This window comes from Podarcis filfolensis, assembly GCF_964270895.1.
Source record: "Podarcis filfolensis genome assembly, chromosome: 14".
Taxonomy (NCBI): domain Eukaryota; kingdom Metazoa; phylum Chordata; class Lepidosauria; order Squamata; family Lacertidae; genus Podarcis; species Podarcis filfolensis.
The window spans coordinates 16,119,734-16,139,231 of record NC_139616.1 but is presented as its reverse complement, the minus strand read 5'-3'; the positions used below and the strand labels follow the sequence as shown (position 1 = coordinate 16,139,231).

Below are 19,498 nucleotides of genomic sequence, written 5' to 3'. Positions count from 1 at the left end.
CTGGCTAGGTTTCCCCGGCAACTCTGGGCGGCTTCCAGAAAAATATTAAAATACTGTAATCCATCAAACATTAAAAGCTTCCCTAAACAGGGCTGCCTTCAGATGTCTTCTAAAAGTCTGGTAGTTGTTGTTCTCTTTGACATCTGATGGGAGGGCGTTCCACAGGGAGGGCACCACTACCAAGAAGGCCCTCTGCCTGGTTCCCTGTAACTTGGCTTCTCGCAGTGAGGGAACCGCCAGAAGGCCCTTGATGCTGGACCTCAGTGTCCGGGTAGAACGATGGGGGTGGAGACGCTCCTTCAGATAGCTCTGTCAGGGAACCTTTTGCATACAGAGCACAAGTTCTACCCCTGAGCCATCATCCTTTCCTAAAGAGCACAGATGTATCAGGTCAATCTCTACCGCCAATGGGCCATGGTTCACAGGCAAACTTGTGTGCCCTATTGCCCCACATCACTTTCAGGGGCCTGTGTGTCAGGAACTCCTGCATGGGCAATCTTCTCCATTTGCATTCGTGGAGAATCTATAGCAGAGAAATCCCCTCTGTGCACTGGAAGCCCAGAGCAATCAACAGATTTGTAATGTGCCAGCTATTCCATTCCAAATCTCCCTTGCTACCCCTTCTCTTAAATATAGACATGATGTCTCTGTTTCGTAAGGAGCCTTAGGGTTGCATTTTCTTCTCCCCATCCCAGAAGCTGCATTTGGAGATGTGGCTGTTTAGAAGAAGGTCATGCTTCTGAGTGGAATACTTTACTTCCTCCTCATAGAAATGAATGGCACCTATTTTCTTGTGTGTCCGATAAAGTTTAAAAGAGGCGAAAACATAGACACCAGAAAGCTCTGTCTCGTTCAGCATCCTTCTTTCCACATTGGCCAACCAGTCACCTGTAGGAAGCCCACCAGCGAAACATGAAGGCGGCTTGCCTTTTCCTGCTGCTGTTCCCCAGCATCTGATATTCAGAGATGCACTTCATCTGAAGGTGGAGCTTCCATTAACAGCCATATCCTCCATGAATATGACCAGAAGGGCTGTAGTTCATTGGTAGAGCAGTTTCCTGGAAGGCAGAAGGTCTCAGGCTTAGTCCCTGCAGCATCCCCAGGTAGGTCTGAAACCCTGGAGAGCTGCTAGTCAGTGTAGACAATACTGATTTGGATGGCTCAGTGGTCCAGCTATGTTCCTTTGTCTTACCAGCTTTGAATGTCATTTATTTATTTATTTAAGCTGGTGACTATCACCACTTTGAGTATATTGAATCTGATGCGAGATGCCTAATCCGGGTTCAAATGTTTGCAATAAACTTTAGATGGAAAAATATTTCTTGATCCGATCCAGGAAGGATCCCCGCCTCACAGGCAAGAAGCTAGTCCAAAAACACTGCAAGATCAGAAACACACAGCTCAGAAAGATCTTATATTTATAGATCTGCCTATCACTCACTACCGCAGTAAAATATACGAAAGTCAGCAGCCAGTTTGCATAATGTACAAAGATACAATTTGCATGAATATGACATCAGGTCATGATTTTTCCATCTAAAGTTTATCGCAAACATTTGAACCCGGGCCACTACATTTTCTACTCTTTAAAGGCAAAGGGACCCCTGACTATTAAGTCCAGTTGCAGACGACTCTGGGGTTGCAGTGCTCATCTCACTTTACTGGCCGAGGGAGCTGCCGTTTGTCCTTAGACAGCTTTCCGGGTCACGTGGCCAGCATGACTAAGCCACTTCTGGTGAACCAGAGCAGCTCACGGAAACGCCGTTTACCTTCCCGCCAGAGCGGTACCTATTTATCTACTTGCACTTTGACGTGCTTTCGAACTGCTAGGTTGGCAGGAGCTGGGACCAAGCAACGGGAACTCACTCCGTCGCAGGGATTCAAACCGCCGACCTTCTGATTGGCAAGCCCTAGGCTCTGTGATTTAGACCACAGCGCCACCCGCATCTACTTAGCCTTTAATAGTCCCCCTGCATTTGGTATACTGAATATATTTTAGCATAACAATGAATTAAGTATCTCTTTTTGCTGTTTTGTATGCTTTGGGTTGTATCTGATATTTGTCATGCTCTTGAGATAACCCACTGACATTAATGGATGTGACTAATTTAGCTCCTGTTCATTTCAGCGGATCCATTCAGAGTATAACAAGTCCATGTTTAGTGTGTGTGTGCACGCACGTGCCATTGGACAGAATTAGGGTGAAAATGATAATATTGAGCATTTGTATAGTCCATCAAAGTGTTTAGAGTCTTTCGCATGCATAGTCTAGTTGCAATCCTTACAGCTACTGCGTAAGGTAAAACAGTAATATTATTTTCCATATTGCAGTTTGGGGATGGAACTGAAGCAAAGAGGGCTTACCTAAATCTGTTACTGAGTTCATGGCAGAGATGAAATTTGAACTGGGGACTTCTTGTTTTGGAGGGAATTTTCCTTAGCATTCCCCCAGCATTCAGTAGGGTCTCACTTGACTTCCCTGGTGACTCAAGACATTAAAAGCCGTGCATGCTCCTATTTTGTGTAGGCTGGGAGCTCATTCTTGTCCATGCTAAAATGTAACAGAAGATCACGGTTTTAATATGTATTAAAACTGTCTTAGTGATGGTGCAAGCAATAAGGATTAGTACATGGGTAGGCAAACTAAGGCACGGGGGCTGGATCCGGCCCAATCGCCTTCTAAATCCGGCCCGCGGACGGTCCGGGAATCAGCATGTTTTTACATGAGTAGAATGTGTCCTTTTATTTAAAATGCATCTCTGGGTTATTTGTGGGGCATAGGAATTCGTTCTTTTTTTCTTTCTTTCAAAATATAGTCCTGCCCCCACAAGGTCTGGGGGACAGTGGACCGGCCCCCTACTGAAAAAGGTTGCTGACCCCTGGATTAGTAGTTACTCTGCTAATAAACCTGTATTAGCTCTAAGCTAGCATAGGGCACACTAAGGTGGCTTATGCCAACTCAGACTATTGGTCTGCCTGCCTCTGTCCACACCTAGGCTGCCAAACAGGGATTTCTTCCGTGTCTATCTGGACATGCTGGGGACTGAACTTGTATGCATAGCATGTGATGTACCACAGAGTTACTGTGCTTTCCGTACGGCCCCAGTGCTATCATGGCCTATGTGCTGCACATGTGTTTATTTATGTGTCCCCAAGCTCAGTTATGAACTTTTGGTGCTTCTCTGGTATCAATAATAAAGAAGCTTACTAATAATAGTAACAGCTACATATGTTTGGTCCACAGTGTAAACCACATGCTTGTAGTTAAATTTTTATTTTTAAGCCCACTGTGACTGGAGGGGAGACAATAGAATCATCTGCTGAAGTAGGGTTTGGGGTTTTTTTAAAAGGGCAAATGTACACCGTGTTCAAAAATGTATTTTCTGCATCTGCATTGCTTCACTCTGACCACGGAGGCTGCGTTCGATTTATGAATGCCGAGTTAAAAATAGAACCTTGAGTTCTATGTTTAGACACAACACCATTGACCCGTCAAGGCTTGGAGTGCATTGCATGTCCCAGATCGGAAAGGACTCTCTTGTACCTGCAACTTTCACAATGAGAATTGGGAAAGGCTTGTTTTTGCCTAGTCCTTCCTTGTAGATGTCGCATTATCCCAAATTATGTAAACTTGTTGTTTACCAGCGTGTGGATTTTACTAGTTGCAGTTATTTATGAGGACGTGTCATCTGTTGTCCTTAAGAGCTCAGCACATGGATTTGATTATTACTTTTATTTATTTTGACTGTGATCTGAATGGAATCCCAGGGTTCAGCAAGTTTACTAAGTAGCAGCAAATTACGGCTGGTTTCTTTCTTTCTTTCTTTCTTTTTTGGTTAACAGAACCAGGTGAGATTTTTTTTTTGTAGCTTATGTTGAGAGAGAATCTTCCTTTCACTTTTTTCAGGTACATCTTAATGCATGCTAATAATCGATAACACTATTAATTGCTTTAAATCAATAAGCGATGTTTTTTAAAAGAGTATTAAATTATCATTATTATCTTACTCATCCTTCACCAAAAGGTCTCATGGCAGGTTATAGCACATAAAAACAAAACGCAAACCATAATCCCCAAATCAGTCGCCCATGCAACACTTTACATCAAGGACACTGAAATCAATTCTTCGATTTTTAAGGGTCAAGATAAAGAGGTGCATCTTCAGCAGCCAGCAGGAGCTGAAAAGAGGTGGTGCCATGTGTCCCTCTATGAGGAGGGAGTGCCACATTTTTGGAGCCATCACTGAGAAGGCCCTGGCATAAACTACTGTGCGCTCTGCCCTCCATGCTGAACTTCCAGGATGTTGTTACTCTGATCTTCATCCCTAGTCTGGTCTATAGGGAAGGAAGCTTCTTCCTATGTATCACTAAGAGAAAGAGTTTCAAACTGGGAAGTCTCTGGGTTTTAATTTTGCTTCTACCATGAACTCACTAAGGATGAAGCCTAGGTTCAAGATGATGCAGCAAACCAGATTCAGGTTTGTTTTGTCTACACTGAGTCAGCCACAGGAGTGGAGGAGGAGTGCTGCAGGAACTCTCTGAGTTGCATGCAACAGCACACTGCTGCTCATTCACACTAAACCGTAGCTTTGCTTTAAACTACGGTTTAGTGTGATGTGTGAACTTGACTAGCAACTGTGGTTCAATTTCCCCCCTTTGTCATGCTCTTCATATTAATAGGTATCTCTTTGTCCAACTTCAAGCACATGAAACTCGGAAGGGCCACAGCTACTGCTCTCAACGCGGCTGCGAACGCCTTAAGATAACAGCCTCGATGCCTGCGGGACGTCCCTGGAGTTGTGCTCCTAATCCCTTTTGGGAAAAAGACATCGGAAGGAAAGCTTCACAGCCCGCAAGAATTCAGCACCAGACTATGCCTTGCAGTCAATGCGGGGCTCCTTGGGTACAGTATAGAGTTCTTCTTTCATTGGGTGAACTGGGACAAGGTTAGGTGTTCTATGGGAATTCTTGGGGAGAGATCCCTGGCTCCCATTTTCCCTCCCTCACATTGAGGCCCATTCTGACCAAAATACCTGGTTCTTAAGCTGGGCCCTCAGTATAGCAGTCTAATACAGTCATACCTCATGTTACATCCACTTCATGTTACGTTCTTTCAGGTTACGTCCTGCGGCAACCCGGAAATACCGGAAAGGTTTCGTCGCTTCTGTAGGACAAAGGGTCCCCTATACAGTGGTACCTCTGGTTGTGAACGGGATCCGTTCCGGAGGCCCATTCGCAACATGGAAAGAGTGCAACCCGCAGCGGCGTGTCTGCACACGTGTGGGTTGCGATTCGCCGCTTCTGGGTTTCGTCGCTCATGCATGCACAGAAGCACAAAATGATGTCACCTGCATGCGCAGAAGTGGCGAATCGCAACCCGCACGTGTGCAGACGCACCGCTGCGTGTTGCGCTCTTTTCGTGTTGTGAACGGGCCTCTGGAACGGATCCCGTTCACAACCAGAGGTACCACTGTATAGGAGACCCTGTGTCCTACTTTAGAGAACAGTCTTCCATAGTAAGGGATGAACAATCCCAAGTCCTGGTTCAAGATGCAAAACCAGTAAAAGGGAGGGGAGAGTAAGTTTTCCTTTGACACTTCGCAGCACTTGAACTGAGCAGACAGTAACCAAAGGCTACTGAAGTGGTTTGAAGTAAAATAAGATAAGATGCAAAAGACGACTGAGTAAAGAAAAAGCTATAAAACCATTTCTCCAATTGCTGAATTTTTGTTTTTTCATAAAATGACTGGGTCAACCTTCAGTAGCAGCCTTCTTAAGCAAACGTCTTCAATAGCGGCCTAAATGTCAAAATATGAGGGGCTTGTCTAATTTTAGTTGGTAACTGATTCCAGAGGGTTGGAGGTGCAACACTAAAAGCCAGGCATCTAGTACGTACCAAGGACACTTTTGGGGCATGTGTCACCCTTAGCAGTACCCCAACTGTGGAGTGCAGGGATATGTTGTCCGCTGCCACTCTCCTGGGCTCCAATCCCTGTAATTTCATCCTGAATATTACTGAAAGTTTTTAAAAATAATTTCTAGAATAGTTGTGCAAACTATACTTTCCTTTCTCTATTGTACATGGGTAATTTCCTTTTGCTGTAGCCAGACAACAGCCCATGAGAATTGTATTTTATGCAGAAGAATTGCAAGTGCATCCTAAATATATAATCTGTGGAAAATACCTTGCTTGCAAGCTCTTAGCAAATGTAATTAAAATTCCTTTGGAAACTTGAGTCCCAGGCAATTAACAGTTCTTCTGATTCAATAATGCAGTACAGCTAATCTCCTCATGCTAATCCAAGCAAGCTCCTGTTATTCCTAGAACCTTTTATTTATTGAACTAAATTTACAAGGAATAATTGGAATTGTCAGTTAAAAACATTTTACAATAATAAAAATTAACTGTAAAAAAAGGAGATTAAATCACATCAACATCTATGTGGATAGGCTTGCCTGAACGAAATTATTTTAAGCAGATGTTGAATGTGCATAATGAAGACGCCTTCCCGGTGTCAAAAGGCAGCGAATTCCAAAGTGTAGATGCTGCCACCCTTAAAAAAAACTAATTTCTTACAAGTGTGGGACAAGTAATATATGGCACCTGTAAGAGTGCCAGCTCCACATATCAAAGAAGTCAAGTGAGCACATAAGAGGGTCAGGCAATCCAGCAAGTAATTGTATTTACAGTTATCACTCAGAGTTGACAAATTGTTAAAAGATTGTTCTCTCTTCCCTGCACCTTACACTTGTGAAAACAACCCAAAGTGGTAATTACAGAATATCACTCTTGTATTGATCCTTAGCTTGCTACAATCATCAGAGATATTTCTTAGCCTTTCTGCTTTTGTCACTTTCTTCCCCGTCCCGCATCTCAGAGTTCATTGCTTGAAAGGCAGGATCTCCCATTGCTATGGCAGACTGAAGATTATCCAGAGTCAAACTGGTCCTTGGGTTTTCCCCTTCCTCGCCGTGTGCTGAGGTCTTTCCCACAAGCCCTATTAGCTAGAGACACGTGGGGGTGTGTGATCCAGTGGTCTCCTATGGGTACCCCGTGACCCTCCGCCTGATTTCAAAAAGCTCTCTGCAAGTGATCAGTTTAGACCTCTGGGTGGGGAGGAAAGGGGCTTGAGGCAGAAAAAGAAACAGCAGGCTTTGGCTGTGTGCACACTAGGCCGTGAAAGAACATCCTTTCCTCAAAGAATTATGGGCATTGTAGTTTAAGGGTTGCTGGGAACACTGGCGGAGGAAGAGGAGTGCAGGGGGAGCAGCCCGCCCCCGGCAGTGCAACCCCAGTGGGGTGCCATCGTGGCTGTCCCCACCCGCGCTGGGTGCCACGCCCCTGCAGGTGGCGCACCATGCCCCCAGGATACGCGCCAGCCCCGCCCCCACCTGCTCTCCGCCCCCTGGTTCCGGAGCATGAAGCTCCGCCACTGGCTGGGAATGGTAGCCCCTCTTTGAGGGACAAACAACAGTACCCAGAATTCTTTGAGGGAGAGAATGTGCTTCCAGTGTGCTCTAATGGTATAGTGTGTATGCAGCCAGAGAGAGAGAAGGTGGGCTCACCCACTACTGGGCTCAGCCCTGTCTGTGGTTGGCATTCGACCCCTGACGGATCATCCTTGAAGGAATGCAGCCCGTGAGAGAAAAACGGCGCCCACCCCTGCCCTACAGGGAAACAGTGTGCTCTGCGGCTGCCATGAGTGTCCCAAATTGCAGTTGCGCAAAATTGCTACCCTTAAACCATCTGCAGAAGGATGTACCTTCTGACTTCATTTTTAGGAATATAATTGCCACGTTGGGTCATTTGAAAGGCCTAGTGTTGTGCCTCCTATGCAGATATGGGGGGGGGGGGGAACTTGCATGAGGGAGCCACACAACAAATGCCCCTACTGGCCTGCTCCCGACACTGTGAATCCCATGCATATCCTGGTATGAGTCCTTAGAGCTTGCTGACAAATTTTCCAGCCTGTACAGGAGTCTGTAAACTTGGCTCCTCCATGTGTGCCAGAGTATAAATGCAGATACTGTCATACGTGCAGTATAACTATTGTGCAGAGGCAACCAGTTCATAAAACCAGCGACTTTATGTGATCCTTTGCTTGGTTGCAAGCATTTTGGGGGTGGGTGGGGCTGTTCTGTTATACACACACCCCTGCAGGCTGTTGCATGTGGTCTGCCAACCTTTTGAACTGAGCTGTTTTCTCTTGAAGTCTCCCAGCAACTGTGAATGAGGTCGTCACCCTGACCACAGGCATTCCATCCCATGTACGAATAGCAAATGCATTTTCTCTCGGCGCGAATCCGCTTGTAGCCAAAATGGCATACAGGAGGGGAGGTATCCACAGACTTCGGGGGAACCCCAAGGGATTTGCAGAAGCACAAAAAGATAAAAATGGTGAGGAGGGAGAACCGTCCAATAGGGGTACAGAGGACTGAGCGTGCTCAATGGCATTGACAGTTGAGTGGGGGCAGCAGATACAAAACAAGGGGGAGAGAATAGGATGGAGTATCTTGGGAAAGTCCATGATTGCCTGGATCCCTGAACAGGAATATGGTGGACGCTCGGGTTGTGAACGTGATCCATGCAGGATGCACGTTCACAACCTGCAGCGTTCACAACCCGCAGCAGCACGTCTGCGCATGCGCGGATTGCGATTCGGCGTTTCTGCGCATGCACAAAGCGTGATTTAGCACTTCTGCACATGTGCGACCGCTGAAACATGGAAGTAACCTGTTCTGGTACTTCCGGGTTTTGGCAGGTCCGTAACCCAAAAAAACGCAACCTGAAGTGTCTGTATCCTGAGGTATGACTGTACTCCACAGTGTGCCATTTTGCTGCAGGTTGACCTCCAAGGGCTGTCTCTTGAAGTGCGTACACACCATGCATGTAAACCACACTTAAAGCACATTTAAAGAATGCCCTATCCCGCTCCCAATAATTCTGAGAACTGTAGTTTAAGGGTGCTGGGAATTGTAGCTCTGTGAGGGAGAATTCTTTGGGTGAAGTCATGTGCACACTTGGATTTTTTGGAGATTTTTTTTGCAGCTAGGCCTGTGCTCAGCCTTTTCTACAGTAGCCATTCACTGTTCTCCACTGCTTTAAATGGTTCTTATATCACCGCACACCGCCTTGATATTTTACGAGAGGAACAGCACAAAAGTACTTTCATTCAAAAATAAAACAATTTGTTTCCAGCTGTTGGCCGCTGAGGGAGTTACTCTCCCTGAAATTTGTCTGTCTCTCAGGCTCAAGGTAGCTTTCAGTGGTCTTGATTTATCTTAATCCTTGGTGATGACTCCTGCTAACCCCAGCCAGCATAGCCCAATGGTCGGGGGGTGTGTGATGGGGGTCTTTGCCCAACAACAACTGGGAGCCTGCAGTAACATCCCAAGGCAATGAATGTCGTGTGTTTAATCTGAGGTGGCAATTCTTCCTTTATAATTGCAGGTTGCTGTTACTAGTACACCTTCAGTTAGATACCTTCGGATCCAAATCCAGTCTGTCAGAAGAGCAGACCTGGAGAACTACTCAAAGGCGGCTTTTATTAAGGTGTGTGCAAACAGGCATGGCAGCTTTACCAAATGCATTACAGTGAGAGGCAGAGGGTTATAGTCCTTCAGAGGGTCATATTCAGGCCTGGGAGAAGTGTGCAATTGTTATCTCTCTATCTAGCTTTCGTGTGCATGCACACTTCTTCAGATACAAAGAAGTGTATCTGAAGAAGTGTGCATGCACACAAAAGCTCATACCAATAACAAACTTAGTTGGTCTCTAAGGTGCTACTGGAAGGAATTTTTTTATTCTGTTGTGATTTTTGCGTCGCACACACGCTTCGCGATACATTGCCAGGTCAAAAATTATGAAACCGATATCACGATATGGACTTCAAACTAGCTTTGGGTAATATAACCCCACCCTCACCAAGATGGCTGGAAGGATAAATGGGTGGGGTCGGATGTGCACCAGGGATGGGCCACCTGTGGCCTTGCAAATGATGATGGACTCAGCACGTGCCCCACCCATCACCAGTGGTTGGGGATGATGGGAGTTGTAGTCCAGCAACTTCTGGAGGGGTTCTCAGTTTTTGTTCTAGGATGCCCTCATCCCTTTGCGAAAAGGGTGGGATAAAGTGAAATACAGTGGTACCTCGGTTTACAAACTTAATCCATTCCAGAAGTCTGTTCTTAAACCGAGGCGCCCTTCCCCTAATGAGGCCTCCCGCCACCGGTGCCCTTCCACTATTTGGATTCTGTTCTTAGACTGAGGTAAAGTTCTCAAACCGAGACACTATTTCCGGTTTTGCAGAGTTTGTAAACCGAATCGTTCTTAAACAGGACTGTTCTTAAACCGAGGTACCATTGTAACACACAAATTTCCCAGACTATTCCTTGCATTTGACAAGAGCTTAGCTTCGTTAAGTTCCAACTGTAGACTGGAAACTGCCACATAGGACCCTTTGATATTTGCGTACAGACTGCCTGCAGCTAACTCTGCCCTTTTCTGTGTTGCAGGTCAACGACGACCTTTTCTTGTTCCATGGCCAGGGGATACTTTTCCTGGTTCTAAACGCATGCTCGGGCGCAGTTGTGAGCCGGCAGCATGTTGATGCAGCCGCCGCTTCAAAGGCTGCCAGCACCGTAACCAATTATGTTGAAACGACTATAAACGAGAGGTGGGTGATGGGGCAAGAGTTTGCTGCATTGGGGGGGGAGGGTTGGCAGGAGGGAAATGACCTACTTTTTTGCAACTTGAAATGTATGCCTGGAAGAATCTGACGGAAGCTAATGAAAACTTCAAACTATGTGTGTCTCAAAAGGCTGCCTCCTAGGTCACGGCGGGTGGAAATGTAGCGGTGGAAAGCTGGCAGCGACATAGGAGCTGGCAGCCACTGTGAGGTTAATAGCTGCTTTTCCACCAAACGATAGATAAGAATGTTTTTTTGTCATCTTATTAAGCATTCTCGATTCTGTAACTTTCACCAAGTGCCCAAGCCTATAATTTCCCAGCAGCCAATAATTCTCTCTCTCTCTTTCTTTTCCATTTCTGAATCTTGTCCTATTTATTTCTGCCAGGTTCTCCTTTTCTTCCTCTCCCTCTCTTTTTTGGACAGATTAAAATCAGAGGTGCTGTGCTGCTAGACTTTCGAATAAAACTTGGTGTGAGATTTTCCCCACCCCAACCCCATTTTCTCTCCCCCCCCCCAGCTTTCTCCTCTTTTTTAACACAAGTTGCAGACTGGACTTGCCCCGTCTGTCTGCCCTGCGGAGTCTTTTTGCAACTTGGATGTGTTTTAAGAAGTGGAGCGGGATCCTCTCCCTTTCTGCATCTGTTCCACATTCCTTGTGGTTTCTTCTGCGTCGCCACATAAACATGGAACAACAGAGGTTTATAGACACACACAAAAAAACCCCTGGCTGCAGGCAAAAGCAGGTCACATAACCTGAAAACAGATTTCTCGTCCAGGACGTTCCAGAGCAGTTCACGGCCGCAGACCTGACTCATCTGCAGCTATCACATCTCAGTGTATAACTTGCAGTCATGAGGGGTTGGAAGCACTTATTATAGTGCAATTTGCCCTTGACATGCATTCTGTAGCAATGCTGATGAGGGTTTTAAATCCAACTATAAAGGGTTGTGTTCCACAACAGAGCTTCCCCTCTTGGGCACCCTTGGCATACATCACACGCGCACACCCGGCCCAAATTTGCTCCAGAGGGTTTGGGGAACTTCCAGAGCAGATGTCAGGGAGAGGGAAGAGAAATTCCATTGTATAAGTAGAACCTGTGGCTTTTTGAGAAGCAGTCCCCACTGATGAATATAAGGCAGACGCCAACGCTTCGGGGGTTCTGACTGTTTTTGAAGACATAGGTTTGTCGCCAGCTAAGTTCTACTCAGAGTATTGAATCTGGTCATGCTCATTAATGTCAAGGGATCTACTCTTTAGTATGAATAAGGTTGGACACAACCCATTTTTATTCCGCTAGGCCTTTCTAGCAGGATAATCGTGGCCTGGTTGCTGTTTATTCTGGAACTGTATAATGTTGTTTTAATAGGACTTCATCTGGTTATTGCTATTGTGTTATATTTATTTCTGTTTTGTGCATCACTTCAATGCCCTTTTGAATATTTATTATGATGATTTATTATCGCTCACTGGGGCAAGATGGCTTGAGCATCCTGGCTTGACTGCACTGGCTGCCAATTAGTTTCCAGGCCGAATTCAAAGTGCTGGATTTGACCTATAAAGCCTTAAATAGCTTAGTACCACAATATCTCAAAAGCTGCCTTTTCCCAATATGACTTGACCCGGTCCCTGCAATCATCACCTGAGGCTCTTCTTTGTGTGTCTCCTCCACAAGAGGCCCAGAGGGCGCCAACATGAGACGGGGCCATTTCTGTGGTGGCTCCCCTCTTGTGGAATGCTCTACCCAGGAAGGCTCGCCTGGTGCCTTCATTCCTTCATCTTTAGCTGCCAGGCAAAAACGTTCCCCTTCTCTAGGCCTTTGGCTACTTAAACAATCATTGGCCTTTTAAACTGTGTCTGGAGGGGGTTATTGTTTTTCTTGGCTATTATGGTATGTATTGTTGTGATAAACCACCCTGTGATCTTCAGCTGAAGGGTAGTACAGAAATTTAATTAATAATAATAATTAATAATAATAATATATCCTACCATTGCTCCCAAAGGAGCCCACAGCAGCAAGCAATTAAAACTGCAGCAGCATAGTTGTTGCTGCCGTTGTCAATTTTCACATTTATTGCACATTTTAAGCACTATTTGTTAATAAAGGCTACTAACATCTTATGAATAGGTGCCTGAGATGATGTTATGTAACCTGAGGGATTTGAACTTGCGACTTCCCAGGTTAAAGCCCATGCAGTATTTGCTGCTTTGTACTAATTCTAAGAAATACAGCCTTGTTTACATCCCGCCTTCCTTCTAAGAAGATCAAGGCAGCAAGATCAATTGGCTTTGCCAATTTTGTCCTCATTAACAACCCTGTGAGGTTGACTAGGCTGAGAGACAGTGACTTGTCCTAAAACACCCACTGGAGTTTGTGGACGAGCAGGAACTGGAACCAGTATATCTTTGTCTGAATGTCCAACACCAGCCTTTATATAATCTTTGCAGTTGTGGGGGCAGGATGGGAGGGAAAGTTTTTGTCATGAGAGAGGTTTCTTTTGTTGGTCTGGCTTGTAGTGTTAGCCTGTCATTCCTTGCTTTTTAGCCAGAACTTGTTGGTGACTCAGTGGGAGCTGGGGCAAGGCAGAGGCGGAATATAAAAGGTGTTAAGATCCTGTGGGAGGAACCAGATATCACAATTCTGGTTCAGAAACCACATTAGCCAGCTATACAAAGCTTCGGGGAGAAGGATATAAAAGGTTAAGGAAGGCCTAACTCTTCAAGATTGGGGGACTGCCTTTCCCTGGGGGATTGAGGAAGAAGGGGTTGTAGCACTGAGGGCTGTCTTGTCACCAACGTTACTATTTTTAGTCACTTTATCATTTAAATTTATATATTGCATATGTGCCAAAATGGCTTCTAAGATGTTTACAATAATAATAATAAAAATCAGACATGATTAAAATACACAAGAAAACATCCTTCATTAAAATGTACAATGAAATAAGCCACTCGAAAAGCATAACAATTCACACAACAAGCTCAGAAGGTCAAGTTCAGGGGTATGCTTGCCCTAAACATAGCCGGCGGCATGCCAATGGTGATGGGCAGAATGGACTTAGCAGGAGTTAGGGCAGCAGTAAAGAGTGTGAGTGCAAGGGAGAGACTCTCTGAGATTTGTGACAACTGGCTGGCTAAATCCCTGCCTGATATACCTGACATTCTTGCTAAATTAAGATTGTGACACAATCCCTGCCTTATTGCTGCTGTGGGCTAAGTGGAGCTTATGCTTATCACTTCATTCTGGGGGTCGTCTTGTGTAAGGCTTTCCTTGAACTATTAACGATTCCTGGGGAGAGAAAGAGGATGCCATTCTTCCCATCGTGGTATGCATGCTACTGTTCTGTTCTCTTCTTCTCTTCCAGATCTATTGTTCTTGTGTGTACTAGAGACCCTGCCAAAGTCATGGGAACCTCTTTAATGCCTGTGTTCACCACGTTAGGTGCTGCGAAGCCGATTGCGTTCCACAAAAAAGGTGACTATATGAATTATGTGACTTTACATATGGCGAAATACAGTGGTACCTCGGGTTAAGTATTTAATTCGTTCCAGAGGTCTCTGCTTTCTGCTACCTACCTAGTTCTTGATCCACAAAAGTACTTTGTCTCCTATTCCACGACTTCTGGAAGCAGAGAGTAAGAAGAAATGGACAATACTCGCAATGGAGGAATGTATAATGTGTCTAGAACATGGATTGCTTTTTAACTTGTTTGTAAATGAGCTCATGCTTTAAAAGAGGATTATACAAATTCATGGAGGATGAATGCCTGCTAGCCACGATGGCTTCCAGAGTCAAATACAGTGTGTTTCTGAATATCGGTTGCTGGAAACCACAGGAGGAGAGAGTGCTCTTGAACTCAGGTCCTGCTTGCAGGCTTTCCTTGGGAATCTGGTTAGTCACTGTAAGAACAGGATTCCGGACTAGGTGGGCTGCAGGCCTGATAGAACAGGTTTTTCTTGTGTTCTTCTCTGTTAGATGTATGGTGCAGATGTAGCCTTTGTCACCTTCCATTTAAAAAAATAATAATTTCAGTATAATGGGAAATTCTGTAGTTCAGAAGCAAGTATGTAAGAAACGGTGACATGGGCTTTTTACGGTTGGGGTTCGGTATTGATCCTATTCAGTGAAAACCATTTCCAAAGTGCATGGAGAGCATTTTTAAGTGACCTTTTATTCTTCACTGCTCAAGGTTAGAAACAGACGTTTCGGGAAATCAGACACACGTCCTTGTTCAGCTGTATCCTTGAAGTTGTTTTGGTAGAGGCTCGTTTTCAGACCCAAAAGGAACAGATAAGTTTCAGATTACTCCAGATGGAATTGGCTAGCCTTGACTGCCGGGTACTTGACGATGATGGCTGTCACTGCTGGCTTCAGTGAAGTGATTATTCCAAGGTTTGGTGCCACACTGGTTGCACTCAGCTCCCCAAAGGTAAACCAGAAGATGAGACTTGATTTGCTGATTCAGATAAAGTCCATCTAATAGACAAACTGATGCCTACTGAAGTTCCTAAGTACAGCATGAAGGCAATGGGTCTCCCCTATTTTGTTGTTGTTTAGTCGTTTAGTCGTGTCCAACTCTTTGTGACCCCATGGACCAGAGCACGCCAGGCACTCCTGTCTTCCACTGCCTCCCGCAGTTTGGTCAAACTCACGCTGGTAGCTTCGAGAACACTGTCCAACCATCTCGTCCTCTGTCGTCCCCTTCTCCTTGTGCCCTCCATCTTTCCCAACATCAGGGTCTTTTCCAGGGAGTCTTCTCTTCTCATGAGGTGGCCAAAGTATTGGAGCCTCAGCTTCAGGATCTGTCCTTCCAGTGAGCACTCAGGGCTGATTTCCTTCAGAATGGATAGGTTTGATCTTCTTGCAGTCCATGGGACTCTCAAGAGTCTCCTCTAGTTCTCTGTGATGGAGTTGGCAGCATGGCAGAAACTTAGTGCCCCATTGCAGAATGAACAGGGGCAGGGGCGGGGGATCAACTGTATCAGGGCTGAACTTGAGCACATTTCAAAGCGATACCTAAAGAGGGATACCTCCCTTCAGACCATTGATAAGACTCTAAAATGACCCAGCTGCATCACTGTTCAGAAATACACCGAGTACATTATCATGTCACAGTAAACCTTAGCTAATGGCTTGCTGTGAACATGTCAGTCTTGCCTGCTAATGAGAAACAAGTCACTACCCCTGACTTACTGTTGCACCCAAACTTGGGGAGTCAGGATTGTTTTACTCAAGCAAGCCATGATCTGCAAACTCGGCATATTCTCATATTACGTTACTAGGTGGAACTGAATATAGGAGTAACTCAGGAAAATAAGTGCACCTGGGCTTTTATAATACGAGGACTCTCTTGTCAACAACTCACTTTCCAGTCTAGTCACTTGAAGAGTCAGGAAGTTGAAGTCCCTTATCACTAACCTGTGTCCCGTCCCCCCATTGTTGGACTACAACTCACATAATTCCTGACTACTGACCTTGCTGGATGGGAGCTGTAGTCCAACAACATCTGGAAAGCCACAAGGTCCCTACCATTGCTCTAAAGCTACAAAACCATTTAGGGCAAGCCTTACGTATCTGTGTCATTTCGGAACCAAATGCTTCATCACTCTGCTTGTTCCTCAGGCCAAACTGCAAAGTTATGCTGAAGCATCCTTCTCTGGCATTCCAATCTGCAGTGCTTTTTCTTTTGAAGTTCAAGTGCACAAGTGGAGTAGATCCCAGGGGTCATGTAAGGACAAAGACATGTTAGTCCTCTGGCTATTGCAGTTGGAGAAAGGGGTGCAGGGTTTAGTTTAATTTTCTGAGTTTTTGTTTTGTTTCGTTTTCATTGCAAAATAGGACTGGGCATTCAATTTGAAAGGGATGTGATACATCTGGCCTGGTGTGCAAGCAATGCCTGCTCCTGTATCATCTTTTTACTTTGCTTGCCTTTGAACACCCTGAAAGCTGTTTTGCTGGAATCTGTTTCGAGAAGCTATGCTGTGTGTTGGTAGGACTCTTCCCAGGCTGCTGGAAATTGCTTGTCTTTTCAGAGTAACAGACTCAGCAAGACCAATCCATTCATTCTGTAAGGATCTTTATAAAGTATCCCAGTGATCTCCCAACAGGTCAGAAAATTTGTCTCAGCTAGTCTGACATAAAAATTGTGCTTTAAATGGTATTTTGTGCAAAGGTAATTGGCATATAAGCCTTATTGTACCTTGATTTTTCCCTACAGCAATTCAGTTGAAGAAGCAGGCAGGCGATATAGACAAATTTCACTTCTTTTCCCTTCTCCTTGTAAAAATTGTAACACTCTTTAATTGATAACGCTGTCAGTCAGCCAGCTGCCTGTGGTTCAGCTTAGTTGCTTAAGAGGTCAACAGTGGACTTGGATTTTCTTTCCAGTCAGAGATTAGTAGCGTTGTTTTGCTTTTTGGTTCTGTGGTTTTCATTAGCACCACCCTTGGAAAGCTGATGCTATCGAACAAGAACTTCAGACTGAAATTCGGCCTGAGGTTAACTGTCATAATAAGGACAGATGAATCTGTTGGTTTAGTTTTTTCTCAGTTTCTCGTTTTTTTTCAGTTTTAAGTTCAGTTTGATGCATTTCCACACTGGCTTGCAAATTTATTTATTTTTTTAAAAGCCCTCAGGGAAATTTATCAGCTTTTTTATCCTAATAAACTCTTTTTGCAAGCAATTTCCCCTATTATAATGCATTTTTTGTGTTATTTTCACAAATGCAGCATTTTTTTTCTGGAGGAATATGGGGTACACATATCCCTAAACATTTTGTGAATCTAATGGGAGAAGAAACTAAATTTTTTTTAGTTTCTTCTCTAGCACAGTGAATTGTCAGCTCCATTGCTACCTCTAATGGCAGCCTCATTTCCAATCACGGTGTTTCCTGAGTCTCAGACGGAATGAGAGTACCCCTAAACATTTTTTTAGGGGGAAAAGCGCTGCACAAATGTATTCACGCTTTGCCCTAGTATATACACTTTTCTTTCTCTTTGCAGTGCAAGAACAGCATTGCAAAATTCAGAGATGAGCTAATTCTGAAGGACAAATGTTTCAGTCCTCATAGCTTTGGGAAGTGTGCATTAGATAGGTTTACCTTAAAATGCGAACTGATACAAATTTCTCCCCCATGCCTAACTTAAAAAGTAGTCATGCTGAATTGCCTCTGTCATATTGCTGAATAGTTTAGGCACAGATGAGCTAATTTTGCTCCTGGTCCTTATTGATCGCCAAGCAACTGACTGTCCTGCTTTTGCACTTGTGTGAGAGTTGTGCATTCCTACAGTATTTGGCAATACAGTATTTTCCTTTTGTAGTGGGAATACAGAGTTTAGTTTCAGGTGGGGTGGTGATTAGAAAACACATTCACAAAAAATGCCTTTGTAAGCAAAAGGTGCTGGACTTGTGCTAGGCGACGCTATCCTCGGCAGTGCATAAATTCCACAACACGGTGTTAGTGGGGCAATGTCACTCATGACTCTGAGAGCGCTTGGAGGAGGGACCACAGAGAAGGGGTGTTTAAACTTTCCCCATAGTCCACATTCCATCCTAGACAAATTCCTGTCTGGATCATCACAGTCAGGCTGATTAAAAACCCATCCCCTGCCAGTTTGAAGGTGTGTGGTGGTATTTGCCCTCACACTTGTTAATTACATTGTCCTACACTTTTGAAAGGGGCTGTCGCATTCCACATTCGAGTGATAATGGGAGGAGGAACGCTTTCCGTATAATTACAAAACCAGTTTTTTTGCCATCAGTGGATTTGTTAGACTTAGGTTGGCATCCAACCAATATTTGCAGCGCAGTTGCGGCAACCTGCCCTTCCCTTAGGATCCTGCCCCCCCTCCCTGCCATCATGCACTGGAGTTCGTAACAGAGGTCCAAATATGCAGATCCCATTGTACCGTGGGATTTTGCAACGTTCCGATCCTATGACTTCTGGCCTATTTGCGGTATGTTGGATCACTTGCAAATTGGAATTCCCAATACAGGAACAACAGGGAAGGCATGGCAGTACTGACCAAAGCAATCCGGATCTCCCTCTGTGCTTTGGCACAGAGCTGTCTTTCAAAACCTCTGTGTCAATAAGTATCCCGATTTCAGTAGTGTGTGAAGTTCTTAGCATTAGCAGTCAAAGACATCTAGGTATACTTTCTCCTCTGGAGGTCTCTGGGGCGATTTCCAACCTCTCAAGCTACCCATGTGATATACGAGAAGTTCATGATATCATGTTGCAATTGTAGGGCACTCTTTTAGAGAAGAGTCCTTGTAAGTACATTAGGCTATTGAGTGTGGAGAACCTCTGCTCCTCCAGGTGTTTGTGGACTTCAACTCCCAGCTAGCGTGGACCATGGACAATGGGAGATGGGAATCCAACACTATTTAGAAGGCCACTGGTTCCCTAGTCCTACATTAGGCAAAGCATCGGTGATAGCCATACTTGTGTTATAGGCCATTGTGTGAAAGATGTTTTGGTCCCCCTTCCCCGTTTAGTTTGTGAATGGGAGAGCATCTTATCAACTCAGCATCTAGCAATTCAGTCTGCTAACAACTGCATTTATATACAGTAAACCAGGGCTGCATTCAACTCAATTCTTGTGCTAGCACAATGGGATTCTTCCCCACCGGGTGTGCCAACTCTATAAGGCTGAGGTGTCTTCGACCTCCTCAATGTTGGGGGGGAGCGGGCTGGAGGAGGCCAAGCACGGAGCCAAGCATGGCACAAACTCCTCCTGAGTGCAAGAGAGAAGGAGCTGCCAGCCATTGAAACCTCACCATGCTGGGCTCCATGCTTGGTCTCCTGACA

The 19,498-nt window shown here is 45.0% G+C and overlaps 2 protein-coding genes across 6 annotated transcripts in view; both read left to right on the top strand.

Annotated features, from left to right (window-relative positions):
• The window catches only part of CEMIP (cell migration inducing hyaluronidase 1), a 173,929-nt gene that overhangs the window by 53,197 nt on the left and 101,234 nt on the right, over positions 1 to 19,498 (top strand). The window lies entirely within an intron of this gene.
• The window catches only part of LOC310749379 (cell surface hyaluronidase CEMIP2-like), a 98,819-nt gene that overhangs the window by 74,851 nt on the left and 4,470 nt on the right, over positions 1 to 19,498 (top strand). For 2 of the 3 annotated variants that reach the window (XM_083586171.1, XM_083586172.1), the window contains 4 exons: positions 4,681 to 4,903; positions 9,452 to 9,553; positions 10,516 to 10,676; positions 14,054 to 14,163. In XM_083586171.1, coding sequence (XP_083442297.1) covers positions 4,681 to 4,903; positions 9,452 to 9,553; positions 10,516 to 10,676; positions 14,054 to 14,163 — 596 coding nt within the window. The remainder of the gene's footprint in view (positions 1 to 4,680; positions 4,904 to 9,451; positions 9,554 to 10,515; positions 10,677 to 14,053; positions 14,164 to 19,498) is intronic. The other variant, XR_014541592.1, reaches the window with a different exon arrangement.